Below are 25339 nucleotides of genomic sequence, written 5' to 3'. Positions count from 1 at the left end.
GCCTGTCATATTCTGTAGTGTGTGGATTTGGTTTTATCATTTTGTTGTCACTCTTCCTGGGGTGCTGACTTTCTTTTGGCAAGATGACATTGCTTGACAGACTGTGGCACAATTTGAGCAGAAAAAGATGCCAGTTTTCTATGTCAGAATACACTGGGTAAGATCTATACACAATATTCTTTCTGAAAGCACAGAATAGTCCAGGTGCTTATTATATTCAGTTCCAACTCTGTATTTTAGGAAGAAAAGGAAAGGCTGAATATGAACAAAGGACAGGAGGTCTCACCCAACAGAGTGGAAAGGAGAGGTTGGGTAACAGAACTGTCTGGGGGGACTTCTAAGGTTTACTCTTTTATTTGAAAAGAAGATGATGACCTAGTTTCCCTCTATGTCCATTGAAGGAAGTAAAAAACATTTGGTAAGCAGAAACTCCAGTAGATGAGATGCAGTTTGACATTGGAAAATAACTTCTTGAGTGAGATATGTTAGTGACAGGGAGAAGACAGGCCATGCGCAGGCCAGACAGCCATGCAACCCAGAACACTAAGAATGGTATAAAATCCATGACAAGGAATTGAGATGACCTTTGGAAAGACAAAAAGGACTTCTCACGCTGCAATCCTAAGAATCAAGTCCTAGTCTCCCACGTTTCTGAAAAGGGGACGAAGCAAAGCATAACACTCCAGGATCCCAACCCCAAGTCATAAGTGACAGAGCATTCCCAAACTCTGTGATGAAACATCCATTTCCATAAGAGGGAATGGTTAGACTCTCTGTGCTGGGTTAGCTAGTGAAAAGACTGTCTCATTTAGTCTTCACCATCAGCATATGATATCAATACTATTTACCATCTTTTGGATGAACAAACTGAGTTGCACCAAGAAGGTTCATTTGCCTAGATCACAATGAGCACATAGCAAAACTAGATTTTGAATTCAGGTCTGAAAAAAAAGCCTTCCTTTTGAAGACCAGCATTCAGCTCAGCATGGGAGCTGCCAGCTGTGTGGGCAGTCATCTGGGACAAGCAGGAAGCGTGCATGGTGTCGGTACTGTGCCCTGACAAGGAAGTTCTGCCTGATGCTTACTACTCAAAAACCAACAGTCAGTTTTGAATTGATGGAGCCTCTTACCATCCAACTGTCAAAATGAAACCACTTCCAAATTATTTTAAATTCCAACAGAATTCAACTGTAAATAACAAAATAACCTTTTTCAAATCGCACCTTGATTCACTGTCTAAAGACTGGGCTGTGGAAAAATAGGACCCAAGAGCCACTGAGTTCCTGAAAAGCTTCCTCAGTGTCTTGGTGTGAGCTGGAGGTCAGGACACCCATCAGGCACTGGACTTGGATGTGCTATGACAGCGTCCAAATCTCTGGCCCAGCCGGTTGCAAACTCCAGCCCATAAACTACCTTGCAGATAGAGTTTTCCTGGAACACAGTTATAGCTACTCACTGGGAGGTGCTCTCCATGGTTCCTTTTGCACTATAGTGGCAGAGCTGAGCAGTGGCAACAGAGACAGCCGCAAAAGATTTTTTAAAAAGTACTTGCCTGTTTTTTAGTAAGTGTCCGCGTTTGCCTGGCCCAAAATGTCTCCAGGGACAGAACAACAACAGCACCACCAACCCCCTCCCCGAGGCTCCTGCGAGAGTAATTGGATGACTTAGAACTTAGCAAGTGAAGCAGGGAAAAAGAAGAAAATGGTAGGCAAGGACAGAAAGGGAGCAAGAAAAAAGGAGAGATCCAGATAATTTTTAAAAAATTACATGCAGCACAAACGCCAGAAAAATGACCTAACAGTTGTAAGGACAGAAGGCCAGGAACTGTCCTAGCAGCCTGCAGGTAAGGAACTCCACCTGCTGTCTTCTGAGCTCTTACATGCACGTCCCCCGCCACCTCCGTTAACTCTCCCAGCAGTCCTTGCAGAAATGGAGGCTGAGAGAACTCCAGTAATTGTCCTACATGGTCCCGTGCGTTCGTGGCCAAGCCAGAAGTCAGGCTGGCCTCACCTCACCCTCTACCATTCCTGCCCTCAATGGCCAACCCCTGCTCACAGCACCAAAGTGCTACCCTCTTCCCTCATTGCAGAGATGACCAGAATATGCGGAATGTGAAGTGGAATCAACTGTTTCCATCCGTATGCAAGCTCGGCCACAGCTAATCATCTCTCTCCACAGTAGCACACTCCAGTGCACCATCCGCCACCTAAAATAGAACACTTCCGCTGTTCTGTCAGAGCTGAAAGCACAGCCTCCAAATATCAATTAGCAATGAAATTCGAACTTGGCCCAAGTCAAAAGGTACTTGTGCTAATAACTAGCTGCCGGGGCACAGAGGCATTGGGGGGCTATTGGGGTCACTGTACATCACTTCCGCTGGCCACAAGCAAGTACTGGGCTAAATCCACAGTGGTGATGCTGAAAAGCTGAAAAGCAGCAGAAATGCGGTCTGTGAAGTTGACTCAGCTCTAATTGCTGAGCATGCCTGGGCAAACTCCTCTGTAACGAGGAAGATGCAGGGAGCAATGCCCCGAAGGGTTGGAGGCCCTATTGGCCACAGCTGGGCTCAGGAGATGCCTGGACCCAGGCAAACTGGGAACTACCAGCCAAGTTCATGGGCAGCTAGAAATGCTGGACACTGGTGCCAGGAATTCATGGAGATGACACTGACCCCTCAGAACAGCCTTCTATATGAGCATTCTCCTCATTCCGACAGAGAGGACAGGGAAACAAACCACAGCTTAGTAACTCAGCCCAGGACCCACGTTTAGGAGTGGAAGCCCAGCTCTCATAGCCAGGAGATCTGGCTCCAGAGACCTGCCTTGACCCTGAGCTCCAACCCCTCTTCCTGGCCTGCCTTTTCCAGAGGTCGGAAGCTTTGCTGAAATTAGAGACCAGGGCAGGCTGGCCCTAAATTCCATCATTGTCCTCCTCTGCAAACAATTTAACAGCTCTGAACTGGACCTCTGATCTTCATCCCTAAATTGGGTGCTGGCATTGGTAACAGTACTCACTCCTCAGACATGGAGAGTGAAAAGAAGTGGTAGCCACTTGGTAGCACATATGGCATCTCAGGGTAAGGTGGTCTCCAGGCCTGCCACCCTCCAGCCACCCCTGAGTGCCCCTCCAGCTGCTCTGACTTTTGGGCCAGGTGTGGTATTTGTTCCATGACCAAAGGCAGATACCGCAGTGCAGCACGAGCATCAGAAGCAAGCAGAATTGGCACAGCTTTCTTCCATTCCTGGGGTAGGGGGAGGCCTGTGGTTCCACGTGGTCCTGACCCTACCCACTTCACCTCCCTGTTCCCCTCTCGGTGTCTGCCAGGCTTCCAGCTCCTGCATCGGCCGTGAAAACAGCACCCCTGCAGGGAATGGAGCCTGCAGGACTGTGGGAGATCGGCCCTGGGGATGAATGTGTCTGTGTGCATATATACACGGATGCATTAACACATGCTTGAGGGGTCCCACTTCCCTGACTGACTGTGGCTAGACCAAGAGGAGTTCCTCTGGGAAGGATTTCTTGCAGGGAACTCTCTTTCCCCACATTGGCCAGCCAGAAACATTTACCCTTAACATTTTCAGTTGGCTTTTCTTACATTTACTAATGGTACCTCAGTGGCTACAAACTAATGCCAAGGTCATCTCTTATGAATATGATGATGATCAATAAAAACCTTCAGTACAGCTTCCGGTGGCTGCATGGTGTATATTACACCCTGTGCTTTGAAGCTTGTTCTCTATCATTTTAGATTCATCCTTATTACAGTTCTATGAATACAGGTTTTTGAAAATAATTTGTAAGTAAAGAAACTGAGTTTCAAAGAAGCTGTCTGTAAGCCAGAGTCCCTGCTACCCAAACTCTTTAAGTGTTGAGCCACTGCAGATTGCATTCCCCACTAGGTGACCCAACCTCAACACCTCAGGAGCTGACAGCACGGTCCCACAGAATTTTCTCTCATCTTCTCCCAGAAATGCCATACAGCTCAGAAGGAAAACACAATGTGAGCTGAACTAATTAGGAATAAAAACAAAACAGGAAACTTTGCAGAAGACGGTGCCAGGTGCCTGTGAGAAGTTTTTAGGACTACATAGGAAATTATGCTCATCAGCATAAAGTTGCTATGTAAAACATTTCCCCAAAAATAGGCAAACCAAAAATGATTCAATTTTAAGCTACATGGTTGGGCCCAGCGTGGTGGCCTAGTGAATAAGATCCTTGCTTTGAATGTGCCCCGGGATCCCATATTGGCACCAGTTCTAATCCCGGTGGCCCCGCTTCCCATCCAGCTCCCTGCTTGTGGCCTGAGAAAGCAGTTGAGGATGGCCCAAAGCCTTGGGATCCTGCACCCGCATGGAAGACCTGGGGGAAGTTCCTGGTTCCTGGCTTCGGATTGGCGCAACACCAATCATTGCGCTCACTTGGGGAGTGAATCTTGGGATGGAAGATCTTTTTCTCTGTCTCTCCTCCTCTGTGTATATCTGACTTTGCAATAAAAATAAATAACTTTAAAAAAAGATATATGGTCATGTTTTGCTTTAAGTTTTGAGTACAATTTATTCTCAAAACCGCCAAAAAATAAAAATTTAAAAAACTCCCATCATAATTGAGGCAAGGGAACAGTAAGCCACATATTCAAACATAAAAATGCTGGCATATTAAAAACTAAATCTTTTGTCATATTGCCAAAAGCTATTCTCACACCATTTAACTCTTCTTGTCCCTGATTTCTCACTTAAGTAAATGAAGCAGACTTCCTAATGAAGCTTGTGAAGTTACCATTAACAAAGTAAATTCTATGAAATGGGTTTCTTACGTCCAGAATTGTAAGGCCACTGCTTCACAGCTCTGGCTCACCTACTATGTTTCATAACTCCATTCCCTCCTGGCTTGAGGCAGAAAACAAAGTGAAATGGAATCATCTTGGTGGAAGGGTGTAAAGAGTCTTCACCCATCTATAGATTAGTGTACACTGATTCATTTAACATGCACCTGCTGATCATCTACTACATACTTGTCAGTAGTCTATGTGCTAAGGATGAGGAGTGACCAACACAGATGAAAGATCCTGCTCCATGGCACACACGCCCCAGCTGGGCTCTTTCTAAAAGTCCAAAGACCTGTTTGTTACTCACATAATCCTGACAGAGCTTAATGAACAAACCCCACATTTCAACAATGGAAACATACAAGTAGTGCAAAAAGTTTATGTCAAACACCTTCATTTGACTCTAGCATTTATTTCCCAAAAGAACCTTGGCGACTTTGCAAAAAAAGTGACAGATCATTTAAATAAAGATGCAAATAATACGTTACTAGAAGAAAAATGAACCAACGCATGAAAAGGTATTTCTTCATAAGGAACCAAAAAAAAAAGCCAGTGACTAATAAACATGAAAATGTTCAACTTCCTTGGTTTTTGAATATAGGCAATTTATACCTGAAAGGTAACAATTTTTACCTACAATGCAGCAAAAAAAATCAAAAGAAAAAAGAGATTGTGTTGTATCAAAAGATTGTACCCTTTGATACATTAATTAATTTTGCTCTTAGTAATCTATCCAGTAGAAATAATCAGAAGTTAGATTTTAAAATAGCAAAAACATAACAAAAATTGTAAAAGGTACGCATCACCATGAAACCCAGATGCAGGATCTCAAAAACAAAGAAATTATCTGGAGTCTTCCCCTGAGGCTACAGTTCTCTGCTATCAAGCAAAGCACCTCAGAATCAAAAGATTTTAAAATACATTTAGATCATCCCAGAGAAATTAATGGCCCGGTGCAATGCAATTTCTAAGGGGCATTCCACTGAAATTCTGGAACAATTGTACCTCACCAATATACCACTTACAAACCAAATGTGCAGAAGAGAATCTGTACGAAATGATGATGGCCAGGGGTGGCAGTATGCTTGAAAATGCAAACTGAACTCTGACTGTTGTGTGATTTTCTGAGCTTTATATCTCTAAGCTCCCATTTAATAAAACTCATTACTCTGATATCTCTGCTAATTTGTATACCTGTAGTGTTATATCATCTGATAGAAAGAACAATTATGATACTTACATTCCCTAATATTGTACAATACTCAAGATGTCATCTCCTTATGACAGCTCCTGACAGTCAGCACAATATTATCGTGTCTACATTTTTCTAAGGAGGGAATAGCACCAGAGAGGGGAGGAACTTGCCCAGAATCACACAGGTCACACAGGTTGGTACAGTTAGCATTTGCATCAGATTGCTTGGTGTGGCTGTAAAGTGCCATGCCTGTCAACCTTGTGCCCCATGCTGTGATCTTTTAGATATGACATTTATCTAAGTTATTTGGGATATTTCTGGTCTGTCTGGTTTGATACTAGGTTCTTTCCGGGTCTGGCATCGTTCACTCATCTTTGACTACAATGCATTGCATTCACATAGCATGCAATAAATACTTGGGTCATAAATGAACAAATCTGCAGCACTTTAAAAGTAATTTCTGATTCCTCCTTCCCACTCCATTTTCAATCTTTTACCAAGTTGATGAGGAGGATTTTCTCTCCTGGGGAAACACCTTTAAAACAGTTTCTTTTTCTTCTCATTATTTGTGTCTTTGTCTTGTCTGAGCCTGTATCCATCAAGCCAGATTCTAATAATATCCTGCTGAGCATTCTCCCTTACAGCATCTTACGTACTCATCATTTTCCATCCAACAAATATTCAATCATTTTTATCTAATGGATGATCCCAGATACAAGATGGAAAGTCTGACTCCAGGTGTTGGTTGAGCTCCTAAATCATCCACTTTCATCAAAGGCATCCCACTACAAACTGGGTGACAGAGAATCACCATGGAGCTTCAACTTGAGTTTTCAAGGAGAATCCCAGGCAGACCACACCAGCCTTCTGCCAGTCTCCAAATCCCCTTTCCTTATCTGCCGCATACTCTACAGATAATGCCATTTTCTACTTGTGCCATGTCAAGACTGAGAAACATAAATCAACTCAGATTCTCATAGAGACAGCCTAATGGCTTATACTGCTTCACACAAAAGCTTCCATACTCAAAACATGTCAAACAGTCCAGTCAGGACTAACCTTACCTTCAGCTCTTTGCCACCCTGGCACTTATGCTCACCAGTGTCCTTTTGATTTGAGAGGCAGAGAAGCACCCCTCCCGCACACACACAAGTGAGAGATAAAAGCATTCAGATATCTATTGGCACACTCCCTAAATGTCTGCGACAGCCTAGACCAGGCCTAAGTCGGTAGCTAGAAAATCAATCCTAGTTTCTTACATGGCGAGGATCATCATCATTAGCAGAAAGTTAGAGTCAGGAGCCAGAGATGGGAACTGAACCCAAGAACCCTAATAGAGGTTGAGAGCATCTTAATCCTTTGATTCCTCTGGTGTCATTTCCCTTGAACATATCCTTTCTTTTTCCCCACTGTTGGCCCTGACTTCTGCACATAGCTGGCTGTCCTGACTCTTGCCTATCCATTCACAGCCACTTTCAAGGATTCTGTTGGTGCAGAGCCCTTTGTCAAACACACTGCTATCTTCTCCAAAGTTGTTATGGTCGACCTCACTGCAGAAGAATTACATGGGCCAATTGTTGTCAAACAGTCAAGTAATGAGACTCTTCATCTCTTGTACTTGTGTGTTCACTGTTGCCATTTTTCTGTTCCAAAAGTTATTTTATCTTTTCCCACTTCTGTATCTTCTCTACCAAATCAAAATGTTGCTCCTTGGACAACAGGCATTACGTCGTGCATTAATCTCCCCCACCCAGTACTCAGCAATTTCTTATACACAGTACACCTGCAATAAATACATGTTTACAGACAACTGATCAATACTGTCTTTCTCCCCCCTACCAGGTGAAGAATTCAGCAGCACTCCCACACAGATAAATGCTCCAATTTTTTTCTAGTCTGTAAATTGCCTTCTCATTATTCTGCCTACAGAGTCGTAGCTTTCCTGAAATGCCTGGCAGGAGAATAGAACTGAAAGCAAACATTTCCTTCCCTTGGTGAGAAGAAAAGGGCAGAATCCTGGGGAGGGTGGTGGAGGGAGGGAGGGAGGGCAGGAGCTGACAGGAAGAAAATATAATGGAAACCATTTGGAAGACATTTTGGAGAGGCGGAAAGCATCAAAAAAATACAGAACAGAGAGAAAGGCAGGGAGATGAGGGCTTCAGAAAAAGAAACTACAATGAATCTATCAAGATAGCCAGAAGGACATGAGCATGATATCCCAGCTCAAAGGCCAAGCTATGTCCTGAGAGGTGCCGCCCAGGTGACCCTCTCCAGAAGGTTCTCAGTGGTGGGCCCTGGGCAGATGGCAGCCCCGGCATGCATGCCAAGGAGTCCCTTCATCGCCCAGGCAGCATGTGGCCTGAGGCTCAGGACTTCAGGCAGGCACTGTGAGCTGACAGGAAATTTCCTTCAGGCAACATAATCTTAGCCTAAAACTCTGTATTAATCCACCTACCTCCCGACCAAAGAGAATCTGAGTTAGACAAAGGAAATTAGTAAGTTCAATGTGAATCTAGTTGCAGCTGCAAAACAAAGGTAAAGCACACAGGCTCTTCTTCCCAGGCTCTTTCTCTGGCCTGCACGGGCTTCACCTTCTGGGAGAGTGTGGAGTAGGGAAGTCACAGACAAGAGAGAGATCTTCCTGGGCAAAATGTCCACTACCCTCTGGTGACCAAAGGAGACCCAAGGCCTACAGGATGGGCTCAGTACGAAATTCAAGAGCACTGTTTGATTGGCAGGATGCACATTTCATGCCAGCCAGGTGCACATTTGTCATTACAGACAAAAAGAGCTATCTACTGCCCTGAAACGCAGCGAGAGAGCACTGACCTTGGGCTCGGGAATTTCAGCTCATATGTGAGGAAAGTCAGGAAACCAGGAGTCCCTGTGCTTATGTAGTTCGTGTGTGGCTGCAATCAGAGGCCCTTATGCACAAGGAAGAGTCAAGTAAGTGGCCTGCGTGCATCTGTCTTGGGTAGGTGTCAATATTACAAGTAATCCATAACAATAGATAATGACTCAAGTCTAAAGGTGAGTATTTGGTGTTTTGGTGGCTCTGATCTGGTTGATGTGGGCAGATAATTTTTCAGAGTAGTGGGCTTATTCTGGCAGTGCGAGCCAGTACCCAGAACGTCAGAGCCACAAACCATTAAGCAATGACTGGAACTGTATGAATAGAAGCCACCAGCTCTCCACTGGTCCTGCCACTACTACCTAGTAAAGAACGGCATTGGGTCCTGCACTTTGTCTCCAGTCACTAACTCTGTCTGCAGCGCATGGCAGGGACCCACTGCATGGTTTTTCAATGACTGAGTAAATGAATATAGGACAAGATAAGATATAATAGTGACAGATGGAAAGTTCTGCATTTTCTTACAAAAATTAAGCAATTTTCTCAGTTTCTACTAAAAAAAACTGTGACAGCATTTCATGTAAAACAAACCAAAGACTAGAAGCAAGCCCGAGAGAAAAAGATACATAGTGTCTGATAGTGAAAAATTGGAAGCAATTTAAATGCTCACCAGGGAAAGAATATGCAGTCAATTAAAGCATATTCACAAAATACAATACAAAGGTAAGATTAACAAGACAAATTCACATATTTCAACATGCACAAATCCCACAAGCCTAGTGCCGAAGACAGTTGCATGATATATATAGTACAACACAATTTATGCAAAGTTAAAAATACTTCGTGTGTGTGTGTGTGTGTGTGTGTGTGTGTGTGTGTGTGTGTGAGTGTGTGTGTGAGTGTGTGCATGTGTACCTGCCTTGGAAATGCATGTGCATAGTGTGAGTAATGAGGAAGGGTAAGGAAGGTGAGAGAAGGTGGGGGAAGGTTAATAGCTCCATACACAAGCATGAGCTGTGCTACTCATTACACCTTTGGTGCATCACATTAAATATTGTATTTAGAAAATTTATAGACATTGTAAATTTCCACCTGCTCCAACAGACTTTCAAGTGTCACAAGGAAAAGCAACATGGCCCTGTAGTCCTAGTCATCTCAACAGAGACAACAGAGAAGACCCCGAAGTTAGCTTTCTGATGACTAACTGAATAAAGGTGATATTAGAACGATGTGCACAACCTACCTTTCATAGTTATTTTTTACCTATGTCAATAATATTTTCATAAAGCATAGCCTAGCAAAATATAACAAAGGAAATATAGTCTTATAATTTAGTTATAAACTAATGGTATCATAGTTTATGATACAAACAGAATTGTGACGGGTACCAGACTCACGCATTTTTTGACATGGTCACAAGCATGTGACAAAAAGAAAAGTGAACAGAGGAGTTCTGAGGCGTTGGTGGGTGTGGTTTATGCGGTGATGGGAAGATTTAGAAGTACTGTCTTTTTAGTGAGTGGCTGGATAGATGATTGGAGGGAGAGATGCATGGTGGTATGTGATGTAGATACATTCTGCGTAATTCCAGGGGTGCTAAAAGCTGAAAGAAGGTAAGTCTGACCACCACCAAAGTGCTTCTTAATGATTACAGACATCCTGGAAAGACCTAAACTTTTTGGTCAGGAAGTAGGTGACCTTCAGCCAGTAATCATCAGTTTAGGCTAGTGCAGAACTCTGAAGTTCTGTGGATTCTTAAGTTTCTAAGTCTTAGTTAACTCCAAGACTCAAACTTCAGGATGCACCAGAACTCCTGCTGGGTGTGTTAGACTACAAATTGCTGAGTCCCACCACTAGGAAATCTGAGGCTACGGCTCTCTGCTGGGCCTGGGAATTCATGCTTCTAACAAATTCCTCCCAAATGATGTTAATGTCACCAGTTCAGGGACCATACTTTCCATACCCCTGTTCTGGAGGCAAGAAAAAGACATTCCAGTTAAAAGTTGCGTTCATGCTCTTCCGCCCCATTACGGAAATAACATAGGGTATTAAAAGTATATTAGGTTTTACAATTCTTTGCTGTAGAGCATAAGAATCATAACTGGATTTGAACTGTAACACTGCAACAAGGTGGAGGAATCTACCATGGAGGGAGGGCAGGGGGAGCAGTTGGGGTATTTTCAGAAACTATGAAGCTGTGTCATAATATGAAATAATAATAATAATAATAAATGACTATGACAGCAAAAAAAAAAAGAAAGAAAAAGAAAAAAAAAGCTGCATTCACGCCACTGAGAAAAACTGCCCCTCTCTAAATTATTCACATTCTTGCTTATATTTCCACTAAGCATTGTTTCTTTAATTGAAAGTCAGAAAGATAAATAGAGGAAGAAATAAATCTGTCATATGTTGGGTCACTCCTCAAATGTCCACAATCGCTGGTACCGGGCCAGCATAAAGCTGGGAGCTGGAACCTCAGTCTATGTGCCCTGAGCGTGGCAGGAACCTAAGTACTTGAGCCGTCACCTCTAGCAGCCAGTACAGAGAGGCCACGTGGTGCACATCTGCAGGAAGCTAGAGTCAGGAGCAGAATCAGGGCCAAATGCAGCTTCTCCTTGCTGGCTTGTGAGCGACCCTGCTCCACTGTGCTCAGTGCCCAACGTTCACTGTATGTTTTAACTGATCCTCTCTCTCACAGTCTTTGCAGCAAGTCACTGTTCTTCATTGTGTATTAGGAATATAAGGACCCTGGGATGCTTTTCAAGTACTTCTGTTTAAATTGTCTTTATCCATTTTCACCTCCATTGGCTGTCACCTCCATACCAAAGGTCTCATTCTTTCAAGATAACTAGCTAGAATTAGTGTTGAATTTGACATGAAAGCACAGCTGCTTGACCCCCCAGAAGAATCCAATCCTTTTGGTGACACTAGCTTGCCTCCAACTACAGAACAGGTCTTTAATAAGCACCACTTTGTGGAAGAAACAAGTGCCAAGAGTTCCTCTTTCTTAACTCAAGAGAAAAATACAAAACGTGACATTCAAGCCAATCCCAAAAACAGGAAATAAAAGCCCAGCAAATATTTTAAAGTCACACATCTGTTCAGTGTGACTTTAATGCTACTTGAATCTGATTCATTCCCTCAACAAATAACTATTGAACCTTTATATGGACCTGGCATTGTTGTGAAACCTAAGGATGTACTGTAAATAAGACAAATGTCAATGATGAAAAAACAGCTATATGTGTCATGTGGGAAGAAAAGTAAAGCCGGTGCTTAGTTAGGAAAGACTCTGCCTTTCACAAAACCTCCCCTTGGAATGTGCATTAACTGTAATAGAGACTATCATATTCAGATGTGATGATACAATGTAGTATGCATCTCTATTTCCAACCCAAAGATGGATTCCCAATGAAACTCTTGGACATATCTTGACAATAGGATGCCGGACTCTGTCGCTGTCTGTACCAGCAATGTCAGGATACACTTAGATGGCAGAATGATGGACTTATGACTGCTTATGAAGGACTACACTATTGCTAAAATATGAGGGAAATCAGTGGGGTGGAGGGAGTTTGGGGAGGGGTAAAGGAAATCCCAGAGCTTATGGAATTATCTCATAAAATTAAAAAAAAAAAAACTCCCCTTGATGCTTCCTTCTGCCCAACCCTAATGCTGAAAATAAACTTGCTTACTGTGGTGAAGGCAATTGATCAATGAGAGGACAGGTTCCTGTGATTCATTTCTAAGTTGCTTTCTTTCATAATTTGCAGGGGAGGGAAGCAGCTATTAGTAGTAAATTTCCCAGAAATCATTTCTAGTTTCATTTGAAAGGTTCAAAAACACGTTTAAATAAACAACTTGAAATACATAGTGGTTAAAATTTCATCAATACATTGTCAGCAGGGCTTTTTTTTTTTTTCAAGTGCACAGTTCAACAGTTCTTTTTTTTTAAGCAAAATGTCTTCTGAAGGCCACAAAATGTATCTTGTGCGGTTTGTTCATGGCATAAGAGTTTTTAAGTTTTCAACTCTGGGTGCACTCTGAATGAATCCGTCTTCATTAGGAAAAGAATCCATCGAAGTATCCCAGTTTTGGCCATCTTTGGTAAGCATTGAAGGTGTACAAGACACATGGGAGATGAAGATTTTATATTAAGTGTAATTCTAGCATCTTTGGGTCTTCTCTAAATTGAGTCATTATATTTTGTCTTTTGTTTTTGTTTTAATCAAAGATTAAATAATTATTTGAAAGAGAGAGAGAGACAAGAATCTTTACTCTCTGGTTCATTCTCAAAATAGCAGAAGAGTAGCAATAGCTGAGGCTGGGCCAACCCAAAACCAGGCATCTAGAACACCATTGCAGTCTCCCAGATCAGCAGCAACTGCCCAAGCATTTACACTGCCCTCTGCTGCTTTCCCAGATGCACCAGCAGGCAGCCAGGTCAGACCTGGAACAGCAAGGCCTCAAACCAGCACTCACACAGGATGCCAGCTTTGTAGGCTGCAGTTCAGCCTTCAACACCACAGCACCATTATCTCACCATTATCTTAGCTGTAGCTAAGCCATGGTTCCCACTCTTCCCACAAATCGATCAGTGTCACTGCTGACTACTCAGTACTACCTATGTGCCAATGCATCACCCACTGGGCGCCAAGGGCTACTGAAGGCTCATTATGTTGTAGGCATTGCATGCACACATCTTAAACACTTAGAACAATGCTTATTAATAATTGCCATCTTCATATCCATTTTACAAATAGTGACATTAAAACTCAGAAAAAAATAAGCATCATCTCCAAGGTGATCCAGTTGATAAGAGTCAGAATTTAGTCCAATAGGCTTTCCCTTTACACCGTGGCCCTGCTCTCACAACAGCCCAGATGGCGGGTTCAATTTAGGGTGGATTAGCAAAAAGTCATTCATCTCTCAAAACTCTCAGCTCTCATCTATTAGAAAATTGACATATTTACTATGTAAATCTGTGAGGGGAACAGAACCTGGATCACAGTAAGCAATCTACACACCATGTCACCCCAAGAACACATACAAGACAGAGTCCTTGTCCTTGATCCACTCTGACCCCTGGCCAAGGACCCATTATGCCATACAGTGTGCTCTGGGATGGCTGTGAGCCTGGAGGCAAGGAGAGGACTTAGCTCTGAGCACGTTTAGAAACAGGCAGGAAAAGCAGAGTGGTCAGGTTAACCAGATGTTACCATCAAACTCGCATGCCACTATGCCAGGATGCACATGTGTGTATGTGAGTGTGTGTACATACATATTTTCAGGGAAAGAGTGCTATACTATGTAGGCATGAGTCAGTTAATGCACAACATATAATCCTAGGGCAAAACGCCCAGTGTCCTCCCTGAGGCACTGACTTTGTTAGCCATTCGTAGAAGCCACCTTCATCACCAGGCATCAAAGTGCACCTAACCCTGCTTGCTTTCCCAAGCCTACAATTCCCATTCCCCAAGTGCAAAAACTGTTCTTCCCTGGCTTTATTTCACACACATGCACGCGCCACACACACGCCCTCTGGAATCCAGAGCAATGCATCCAGAAGCTGTAAGCCATGACCCTCCAGCGAATGAACATAAAGTTAAATTCCTTTGAGAAAGGCAAGAAATTGAAGCAGCAGAAACAGCGCAGGGCCTTTGAGAAGGATGTAGCCAAGGTCAAAGCCTGTTATCATTGAGTTAAAAAAAAATAACACACTAAAATAACCATAAAAAAAAAAACATGCCTGCTTTGCACAGCACAATCCAGCTAGAAATTTCCATTAAATGTTCCAGTGCACACAACGTGTTGGCTGTGTGTTTGTGTGCTAGAGATGCTGTGAGATAGCCCGGAGCTCATAAATACGGCAAAGGGACAGTTGCCATAGTAACTAAGTGCGATTTAATGAATACCAAGGAGCCGAAGCTCAGAAGATGGTCTTAAATCGCCAGGACATGAGTTACGGCTGCAGCTACAGCCTTGCAAGGAGCCTACACGCCATTCTTTCTAATCAGGTTTTTAACAAGTTGGTCCATTCGATCTCTGTGCTGACCAGGCAGTACACGATCCCGCCGTGATGCCACTTGAAAATCACGCTCCTAATTTCTTCACCTAGGCACCAAAATATTCCACAGAAATAGGACAAACATTTAGGTAGGGAATATGCCCTTAGGTTCGAAGCTGTGACCCAGGTAGTGAAGTGTTTGGACATGTACCCCTGTCATAAGCCATCAGCACTGGCTCAATGAGCTGTCAAGCTGAATTCAGCAGACTTGCTTCCAGCCATGCTGCTTGCCTTCTCTGCACTGAATGACACAGAAGAGCTGTTGCAGTTGATTCCTGAGGGAGCATTTTACAGTCTAGTACTGCCTTTGGACGCCCATCCAGACCTTCCCTTTAGACACCCACTCTCAGTGCCTCCCCACCCATCACATCCTGTCAAATTCCTCACTGTGTAATCAGCAGGATTTTTACAGGATTGAAAGAAAGAGCAAGAGACAGGGAGAATGGCTGTCCTGTTCTCCCTTCTCTTGCAACTCCAGCCCACTGATCTCCCTCAGTAGCCATAATGCTGTTTCAAGGGTACAGACCGTGTGGCAAGCCTACTCCCACATGCCATTAATAAGTAACAAGAATTTCAAAATGAAAACATCTATGTACCATGGCCAAATATCATTAGCAAATGCATCCATTCTCCAGAGGCCTGCTTGTTCTTGCATAACCCGCAGCTCCAATGGTCTGATTGGAGCTGCGCAACACAGTATGGGCTGTGGGTGCCCCCTTGAGGCCACTGGATGCAACACTCTCAGCCTGATTTACTAAAATCGTTTAAGGACATTTCGTAGGAAAATTTTGGTCAACATCTCCAGGAATGGTGAAATAGAAAGTTTGCACAGTACCCAGTTTGCAGACAATATAAAAATTAAGTATGTAAGATAAAAGCAGGATATTTCTTTGGCAAGAAAAAACTCCTATAGATGTATCTATTATCTTATCTGATTAAATAATGCTTCTCCACAAGATGAGCTCCGCTTAAAAATCACATATGTCTGTAGTGAGCAAAATTAAAACTGGAGATAATCTGGAGATAATTACGATAGCCTCACATTTCTACTCCCTTCCTAAGCTTGCCTCTCACTTACAAGGTCCCTGGGCTTGAATACTTCTTCCCAGGCCTTTCCTGCCACCAATGCCAATGAGTTTATCGCACCTCCATGCTTACTCTTGACTCTCAAGGATAGACATCTCATTTGTTTTCTTCTGTCATGTGAGTTTGTGCCAATCATGGTGTCTAACACAAGAATGATCTGTCCTCTTTAAATTTCCATTGTAACCAGTTTCTGCCTTTTGTGTGGTTTATCATTATTATTGTTGTTATTATTAGTACATTTTTTTTCAGACTGTGAAGTGCAGAGAGAAAATTTCCAGCTGCTGGTTCACTCGTAGATACACACACAGCAGGGCTGGCCATGGCAAAGGCAGAAGTCTGGAACACCATCCGACTGTCCCACATAGGTGGCAGACCCAAGAACTTGAGGAATCATCTGTTGCATCCTGGGGTGCACACCAACAGGAAGCTGCATCAGAAGTGGAGCCAGGATTCAGACCCTCCCTTCATCTGCCTTTCTGTAGAATTCTTAACATATTCCTCCGTAGAATGGGAATATCTGTGTTTCCTCTCTTCCCAGTGAATTCCCCTGGCTCTCGCACAGCCTTGAGTCTAAGCACGTGGTTCCCCAAGGTGCTCCTGTACCAAGTGTGACAAAGGAGTTCACAAAGGCAATTTGTTTCTCTAAGAGTTCTGCTTCACAAATGCACTGCCTCCCACCTCACAAATTGTGGGGATCATTACAGAAAATAGGACTATCCTTGGAAAAATCCTTGCTGGTTCTATTTATCTTGATGCATGCCTTCTTTCATAAGCTATTTATTGATTTCATGCAGTAATTCCTCATGCATGAAGTAAGGGACTGATATGCTTGCTTCTCATCTCACTGTAACTGTTGCATAAGAAAAACAGATTTTCCTTCATGCCATTTCTCTTTTAAGATTTACTTACTTGAAAGTCAGAGTCACAGAGAGATGAAGGGGAAAAAATAGCCTCCATCTGCTGGTTCACATCTCACAGAGCTACAGTGGCAAAGGTTTTCCCTGGCAAAAGCTAGCAGCCGAGAAGTCCATCTAGGTCTACTACAAAGGTGAGAAGGTTGCCAGTACTTCAGCCATCATCCATTGCTTTGCATTGGCAGGAAGCTGGATTGGAAGCAGAGCAGCAGGGATCAAGTCGGAAATTCAACATGGGACACCAGCACTGCAAGTGGCATTGCATCCTTCTCATTTGCCCACTCTGCAATATTGAATGTGCTGACCTGAGCCAGGTCCAGGTCACACAGAATTCAGTAAAGCGTAAACTAGAGTAAAATTCCCACTTCTTGGGGCTATGCTGTGCTTAGCGACTTATTCAGAAAAATGGAAAGAGGGAAAGTATGTGTGTATGGGTGTGCTGGACAAACCTGAGAAACACTAACTCAACCAGGTAACCCTGATCAACAAGTCAAGACAGGGCTCATGCTCCTGTCCCCCTGGCAGGAGGCCTGGTCTGAGTTCCCGGCTCCCAGCTTTGGCTCCGGCCCTGGCACTGTGTTGGCCATTGCAGGCATCTGGGATGTAAACTAGTGGTGGCAGTTATGACTCTCAGATAGACACATTTTTAAATGAAGGAGCTGGTGTTGCAGTGCAGTGGGTGAAGCTACCGCCTAGGAGACCAGCATCCCACATGAGTGCCGGCTCCAGTACCAACCCCTTCCTAATGTGTCTGGGAGAACAGTGGAAGGTGGCCCAAGTATTTGAGCTTCTGCTACTGATATGGGAGACCCAGATGGAGTTCTAGGCTCTTGGCTTGGACCTGGCCCAATGCTGGCCGCTGAGGACATTTGTGGAGTGAACCAGCAGATAAATCTCTCTTTCTTGATGACTCTCTGCCTTTCAAATAAGGAAATAAATAGATCTTGGGAGAAGGGGACTAAGCTGTTTACTCCATGCACTGTCCCATGAAATGATGAAAATGGGACATTGCTTCTGTGGCTCTTCTTTTCCATTTTCCAAACTAGGCTAGCCGAGAATACCTGGGTTCAAGTCCTGGCTCCACTACTGATCCAAGCTCGCTGCTAACTCACATCTTAGGAGGGAGCAGGTGATCACTCAACTAACCGGGCTCCTTCCATTCATGTCAGAGATTGAGGTCCTGGTTCCTGGATTTGACCAGACCCAGCTATAGTAGGCATTCATAGAATGAATCAGTTGATGGGATACTGCTCTCAGTTCACCAGTCTCTCAAATAGATAAGAAAAGAATATCTTTAAATAAGGTCAGAGAGCTCAGAGGCTAGGTAACAACTAAATGTAATGTGGGATCCTAAATGGGATCCTGAAACAGGAAAATCGGATAAAACTGAAATTTGAATACAGACTCTAGACAACAAAAACATAACAATAGTTATGCATTAGTTGTGACAAAAATACTACCTTATGAAAATAATGATGGAGACTGTTACAGGGCACATAGGCATTCTCAACTATCTTTGCAACCTTTCTGTAAACCTGAGACATTCTAAGGCAAATCATTCACATTAAAATTGAAATGCATCTCCAGCATATTCACACAGGGGAAGGTGAATAGACTGTGGCCCAGTATGCTGCGCGGTGGGCATTCAGGGTGACAAAGGGAAGACTGATGATGACGGGCCATGCACAGGAAAGAAAACCAGCTAGGAGGCACAGGCAGTCAGAGAAGGGGAACATGGTTGTTGAGCATCAGAAAGGTCCTCGCAGAGATCATCAGCATAAATTTCAGTTGTGAAAAGCCATGTCAGCTGAACAACTTTTTCAAAAGAACAAGGCCGAGAACGCAGAAAGCTGGCATTGCACTGGCCCAGGCTCTGCAAAAATCTCTCTCTGTGCACCGTGACAAACCTACTCTCTCCTGGTGTATAGATTCTTGCAGACTCATTATGTCATCCAGTCTCCTCCTCAACACACCTTGCTTCCTTTTTTCCCCCAACATTCTGTAAGTTTAACAATGAAAAGGGTGAGTGTGGCCCAGTGAGTTAGCCTAGCAGCTAAAGTCTTCTAATACTGGCAACCTTGCTCCTCATCCAGCTCCCTGCTTATGGCCTGGGAAAGCAGTTGATAATGGTCCAAAGCCTTGGGACCCATCATCTGCATAGGAGACCTGTAAGAGGATCTGGACTCCTAACTTTGGATCAGCGTGGCTCCAGCCACTGCGGCCCCTTGGGGAGTGAATCAGTGGATGGAAGATCTTCCTCTCTGTCTCTCCTCCTCTCTGTATAGCTGACTTTCTATTAAAAAATAAAATAAATCTTTTTTTTAAATAAAAAGGTACTAATCACAGAGCCAGATATTCTGATGAAAGCTTAGTGAAAGTTCTTACAGAAGCAAAATCTAGAATAAAATGAGTTCAAAGGAGGCTAACAGATTCAATGTGCCTGGATAATATCTCTTCCTTTATAAAAGCATGGTAAAACAAGAAAAGAAAAACCCAACAGCCTCCAGTATCTGAAAATCAGAGAACTTGAAGCTTAGGGTCCATCAATCTACTGAGCATAGGCAAAGGAAATGAGAACACTGAGAAATACAAAAAAGACTGCAAAGAATGATGCCAAACTAAACATGCAGGAAATAACCGGCAGGCATATGGAAAAGCAGTTCAGTCCCCTCTTGGGATACCCACATCCTGTACTGGAATGCCTGGTTCTAGTCATGGCCCCTCTGCTTCCAGGTCAGGTTCCCACTATGGTGCTCACTGGAAGGCAGCAGCTAATAGTTCAATTAATTGCATCCCTGTCACTCACGTGACAGATACTGATTGGGCTCCAGGCTCTGTGGTTTCCAGCCTTGTCCAGCCCTTGCTCTTGAAACCATTTGGGGAATGAACTATAAACTATTACTCAAAGGTCCACTCTTGTCTTCATTCTCTCTCATCTTTGCCCACCTTTCAGAATATGAACATAATTTTTTAAATCTTACAATATGAAATAACCATAATAATATGCATTTTATATGTATGCAATGCTTACTTTACAAAGCTTTTTAAAATATATATTAGCTTATGATTCCAACAAAAGTGTTTTTCTTTCAGATTTATTTATTTTACTTGAAAGGCAGAATAACTAAGACAAAAAGATCTTGTACCTGCTGCTTCACTCCTCAAATGGCCACTACAGCCAGAGCTGGACCAGTCTGAAGCCAGGAGCCAAGAGTTTTTTCCAGTTTCATTATGGGTTATAGGGGCCTAGGATTTGGGCCATTCCCTACTGCTTTCCCAGGCTATTATCAGAGTCTACATCAGAAGTGGAACAGCAAGGATACGAATTGGCAACCACATGAGATTCCATGCCTCAAGGGAAGAATAAGTCTGATCCACCACTGACCTGTCCCCCCAACAAAAATCTTAACAAGTTGGTTTTACAATGATGGATGTTCAAGCACTTTAAATGACCTTTAATAGATGTGAGACTGTAAGGTAGACCAGAAACTCAGGCTTGTACTGAGTCCCCTTATTCCCAGAATCTAGACATGTATGAGATATAGATAAAGAAGATTTCATGTTAATAGTTCAATGTCAAACAGATGCCTTTATTTTACATATAGAGGTGCAACTGCTTAATTTTCTGTTAATATTGTATAAATGAAGAACAGGTATTACAAGAGAAACACTGGAAACCTGGTGAAAGAGGCAAAGCAAGAGATACTTTAAGGCACTGAAGCGTTTCAATTTGACCTTTAGTTAGTTATTCTTGGACTAGAAATAAGTGAAATTAAGCAGGTAATACACAGAACTTTGAAAAACAATACTGCACACTTGGATCATTCTGTACTGCTCTGAAACAACTGAGCAGGAAAGAAAGGACAAAACAATGTTATAGAAATCGGTAGCTAGGACTTGTGAGAAAGCAGTCTAAATTTATGTAGTCTAAAATCATGACTCAAAGAGACATAATCACAGTCTATAAATATCCTCCAAGCAGCAATATGTGGTAAATAAAGTAAGTGAATTATTCACATCCTTACGTTCAGGTCATTTCTCTTTGTCCAGTTGTCTAAGGAATACAATGCATTACACCTGAGCTATTGTCAACCTTAGATATCAGATCAGCCAAGGAGACTCTGAAAGCTACACCCAGCTTGAGGTACCAGACCCAGAATCAAATGGCAGAGCCACAGGGCATGGCCTTCTGAAGCTTTCTACCCAATCAGGAAATAATTCAGATAGTCGCATCACTCAATAGAGGATTGCCATGATTTCTCAACTATGATCAGAAAAAATAGAGAATGTAATTAAGTTCCCAAAATAGTTGTATCTGATGGGAAGAAGAAATGTAAGATTATCAAGTACAATATGAAGAGTTTGACTTTGATGCCACACAATGGCATTGGTACTGGATCTCATGGAAAACATACAAGTATGCTTTCAATCAAAGTCACCAGGTCATGGTGACTGTATCTTCTCATAGCTAGTTTTCTCATTGCAACAAGGTGACCGTATTTGCTTTGCCTAGTAAAACACATTTCAGATATCAAAGCATTTTCATGCCTATTGAGAACTGTCCAATGGCAAATCATTACTAATTATTACCATTCCTATGACTCTCCCATATGTTATGCTTCAAAACTATCGTTTTTCACAAACAATGCTTCTACATGGCAGTTTTTTTTTCCCTTCTGAAAATATCTAGGTTTTCCTAATAGAACTTTATGATCTCCTTAACCACACATCACTTCAAAAGAACTCTTTGGCCCCAGTCCTTGCTGCAGTCCAAATTGAATTACAGCAAAGATGACCGTGGGCAGGCCCCTGATGATGCATATCAGTCCAGTGTACAGTGATTTTAAATATATATATAGAGAGAGTTCTGCAGGCACAGTATGCTCACTTCATCCATAGGTGAATGAAAGTCCTGGAAATTTTCTCCTTTTGCCTTCCCAAGTACATTTTTTGAGCCCATGAAGTACAAGAGAATAGGTATTCTCTACAGGATTACCTGGGATTTGCCTTTAGGCTTGTGGAAAAGGTAAAAGACTTTTTCTGATGGTCACTTTTTCCACAGGGGAAAGCCCAGCATCCTTTTAATTGAACCCTGGTGTCACCCTTTCTGACACCATCATCCCTCAAGAAAGTATATTTGTTTATTACATAAAAGAAAAAAACTAACAAAATTCAAGTAAAATGTCTGTACCATGAAGTCAAAAAGGACTGAGAGTAATCTTGCTGTTATATCCACACACAGGAAAAACACCCAGAGAATGCTCCTATTTGTGGGATATCTCCAGTAGAACTACACAGTGTTTGAGAAATACAAATCAGGATGAATGTGGTCTCTGTGCTAGGAGACATTAGAAATCAAATCAACCAAGGAGACTCCCCAAAGCGCACCCTGCTAGAGGCACCTGCAAGGAGAAACTAGCAGAGCTCTAACCTCTGTTGAATGCTGTCCTGAGTTGTAGAATTTGCCAGAAGTGCAATATTAACATAGAATTATGGAAATTAGAAACAAAAAGCTGCAGCCTATGGGGAATGATAGGCTCAGGATGAACTCAACCGGAAAATTTGGCTAACTGAAAGTGATGTTCTTTGTGCAGCATTTTTTTTTCTGTCTGAAAGCTTTAAAAAGGCTGTAATTATTTCAAGTTTTCAACTCAGCCTTTTTCCAATGAAGCCTTTGATGCTCTTCATTGCTTTGCACCTCTCCTCTGTGTGAACTCAGCCATTTGTCAGGCACTGAAGTGGTAAATTCATATTGGCTTTCTACTCATATCCATATCCATTTGCAGAGAATGCAACACAGAGTTGGCATCTCCTATGCCAAGAAAAACAAAGGAATATTTGTACATCAAAAAGCTCAAAAAACCTGAGCATAGCTACATAAGCTGCCTAATAAGAGTTGGTTGCTTAAGGCCAAAGCACCATTTCTTTGCAAGTTATTGCTTGTTCTCCGCATTGAAGCCAAGAGACATAAGAACTTAGACTTACCTTGTGGCTTTAGGGTCCCAAATCACAATGTCAGCATCTGATCCAATAGCTATTCTTCCTTTTCTTGGATAGAGATTAAAGATTTTGGCTGCATTGGTGCTGGTAACTGCTACAAATCGGTTTTCATCCATTTTGCCACTGTGCTATAAAAATAATTCAAAAACATAAAACTCATAACTCTTAAACACCTAAGGCATTCTCATTTCTGGATGCTGGTAAATATTTAATAATTATAACAGTAAGGTTTGAGATGATGTGGTAATACATGGACTGCATAACTTTAAAAAAAAAAAACTATCATCTTAGAAACACCTCTACTAATTCTCCTATCATTCCCAGAATTGTACACATTGTTGGAGATGACAGTAAAATATTGTCAGTGGTTTCCCACCTACATGTATGATTTGACTTACTTATTGTAGACCTCAGATGTATGAGATGAACCTGTTGACACCTGGCAGAACATTACAGAGTTAAAAGAAACACGAGTAACAGCATCCTTAGAAGGAAGAACAAAGAACTCAATGGGTTTAAGTTTATGTAATTGAAATTTACATAAATCAACAAGTGTGGACAGTTTGTTGCAAGATATTTTAATGGTGACAGAATTGGAAAAGATACGGTCCTCAAAAAAAAAAAAAAGAAAGTGGAGGTGATTTATCTCCATGTACATTTACATGGAAAGAATGTTCCAAGGGTTCATTTGTCAAAGGATCATTGCCTCAAAAAAAGGCTATTAAAAAACCATGCCCTAAAATTAAAGTCTCAAACTAAGCCAAGTAATGTTTTAGAACATGATATGATTTCATTCAAGTTTTTAAGAAATATTTAATCATGAGGAAGCCTACTAAATACCTGAAAGCTATAACGGATTATGAAAATCTGCTGTAGTGCCGACCTCTCATTATAATAGCACAAGTTCAAACAGGATGGTTGAACTGTTCTCAAGACGTATAAATAGCAAAGAGAAAGAGAAGGGAAGTTATGGAAGATTAGAGTTAGGACAAAGGGAGAGCATCAAGGAGCACACCTAGCAGAAAATGGGGGTGTAGAGCTGTTTTGAGCATGTGAAGTTCCTTGTATGTAAATTAAGTGCTCAGACATTCTTTAAGTAATGGAGAATACTAAAAGGAGTTTGAGAGGAAGGTGGCATGAACAGAACTTCACTTCTGAGTGCTAGCTCTGATGCTGGAAGAGACAGGAACATCAACTGTAAGGCTGCTACAGTGGAAATTATGAACGTGAGAAATCAAGTAGGAACGCTACAGCATTTCAGGGACTTCAAGAATAGCCCTCTTTGATCTCAATCTAAATTGGTCTCTCAATGTCTAAATCATGCAGATGAGGAAATTATTTCTTTGCTGACACTACACTGTGGAGACGGGAGGGTAAATGGTGGGGGTGGTAGAAAACGCGTTGCAGGCCCTATCGTCACCCTAGGGAAAATAATCAAAAAGGTTTTTCTATTTTTGGAGCCTCCAAAAATAGGCAGGATGATGGGTGAAGAAAAGGTAAAGCCATTCTGAAGCCCATGAGACGCACCACGCCTTTCTCCCAGATTACTGACATCCGGTCTTCAACACCATTCACTCCATTGGGAATTTTAGTAAAATCATCCTTCCCAAGAGCCTTCTGGCAGGTGTTGAATGTGCAGTGGTCAGTTCCGGTTGTGTTTAGATCATCACTGTAAAAGAAAACAGAGCGTGATGGGAGGAGGGCAGATAGAAACTACCAGAACTTTGCTAATCTCTTGACACCCTGCTCAACTGAAGCAAGAAAAGAAAAATGCAATGGAGAATGAGCAGCCTTTTCAAGTACCTATGTCAGCCCTCTCCTGAACTGAGTCTAAGAAGTGCTTTTGGAGGACACGTCTGCCGGAAGTGTGGTGCAGGATCATGGATGAACGAACTTGGTTTCTAGGTTCAGCTTTATCATAATCCATAGTTATGAACTGAGACTTGATTTCTTACCAAATCAAATTTCAAATTTGATAGATCATTTCTACATCTTTTTGATGGTGACAATGCTTGGGTCATTACAAGAAGGTAGAACTCCTTGTGGGGAGAGAACTACACAACATCAGCAAAGCGATTTATGTGAATGGAGCACAAGTCCTTCAAGGTGACCTCTGACCACGTGGCCATTCTGTAACAAACAAGAGGTGTGATCCTGGTTGCGGATGGTGATGTCACCACACACCAGAAAGCTGATGTGTGAACTGTCCTGGAGATCAGATGTGTGAAAGAGGAAGAAAGTGAGAGAAAAGAGCAAGTGAATGCAAGCAGTCTGTAAGGGAAGGCTTCCTGAATGAAGAGTTGCAGGTGGCCCACAAAGGATGCAATTTTCCAGAAAATTGTGTAGCTTCCCACAAGGTGACTGTTTTCTGTGCAACAGTATGGTTCTTATATTATGTCAG

General features: G+C 42.5%; 1 protein-coding gene across 1 annotated transcript in view; it reads right to left on the bottom strand.

Moving 5' to 3' along the window:
• Nucleotides 1-25339, bottom strand: part of DPYS (dihydropyrimidinase) — a 74722-nt gene that overhangs the window by 23807 nt on the left and 25576 nt on the right. Inside the window, exons 6-7 of the mRNA XM_040979480.1 lie at nt 24466-24607; nt 22924-23066 (exon numbers count right to left, since the gene is read on the bottom strand). Coding sequence (XP_040835414.1) covers nt 22924-23066; nt 24466-24607 — 285 coding nt within the window. The remainder of the gene's footprint in view (nt 1-22923; nt 23067-24465; nt 24608-25339) is intronic.

The sequence above is a fragment of the Ochotona curzoniae genome, unplaced genomic scaffold (genome assembly GCF_017591425.1).
Source record: "Ochotona curzoniae isolate NIBS_2020 unplaced genomic scaffold, NIBS_Ocur_1.0 contig_3190, whole genome shotgun sequence".
In the NCBI taxonomy this organism is placed as follows: Eukaryota; Metazoa; Chordata; class Mammalia; order Lagomorpha; family Ochotonidae; genus Ochotona; species Ochotona curzoniae.
This window is presented reverse-complemented; position numbering and strand designations above follow the sequence as displayed.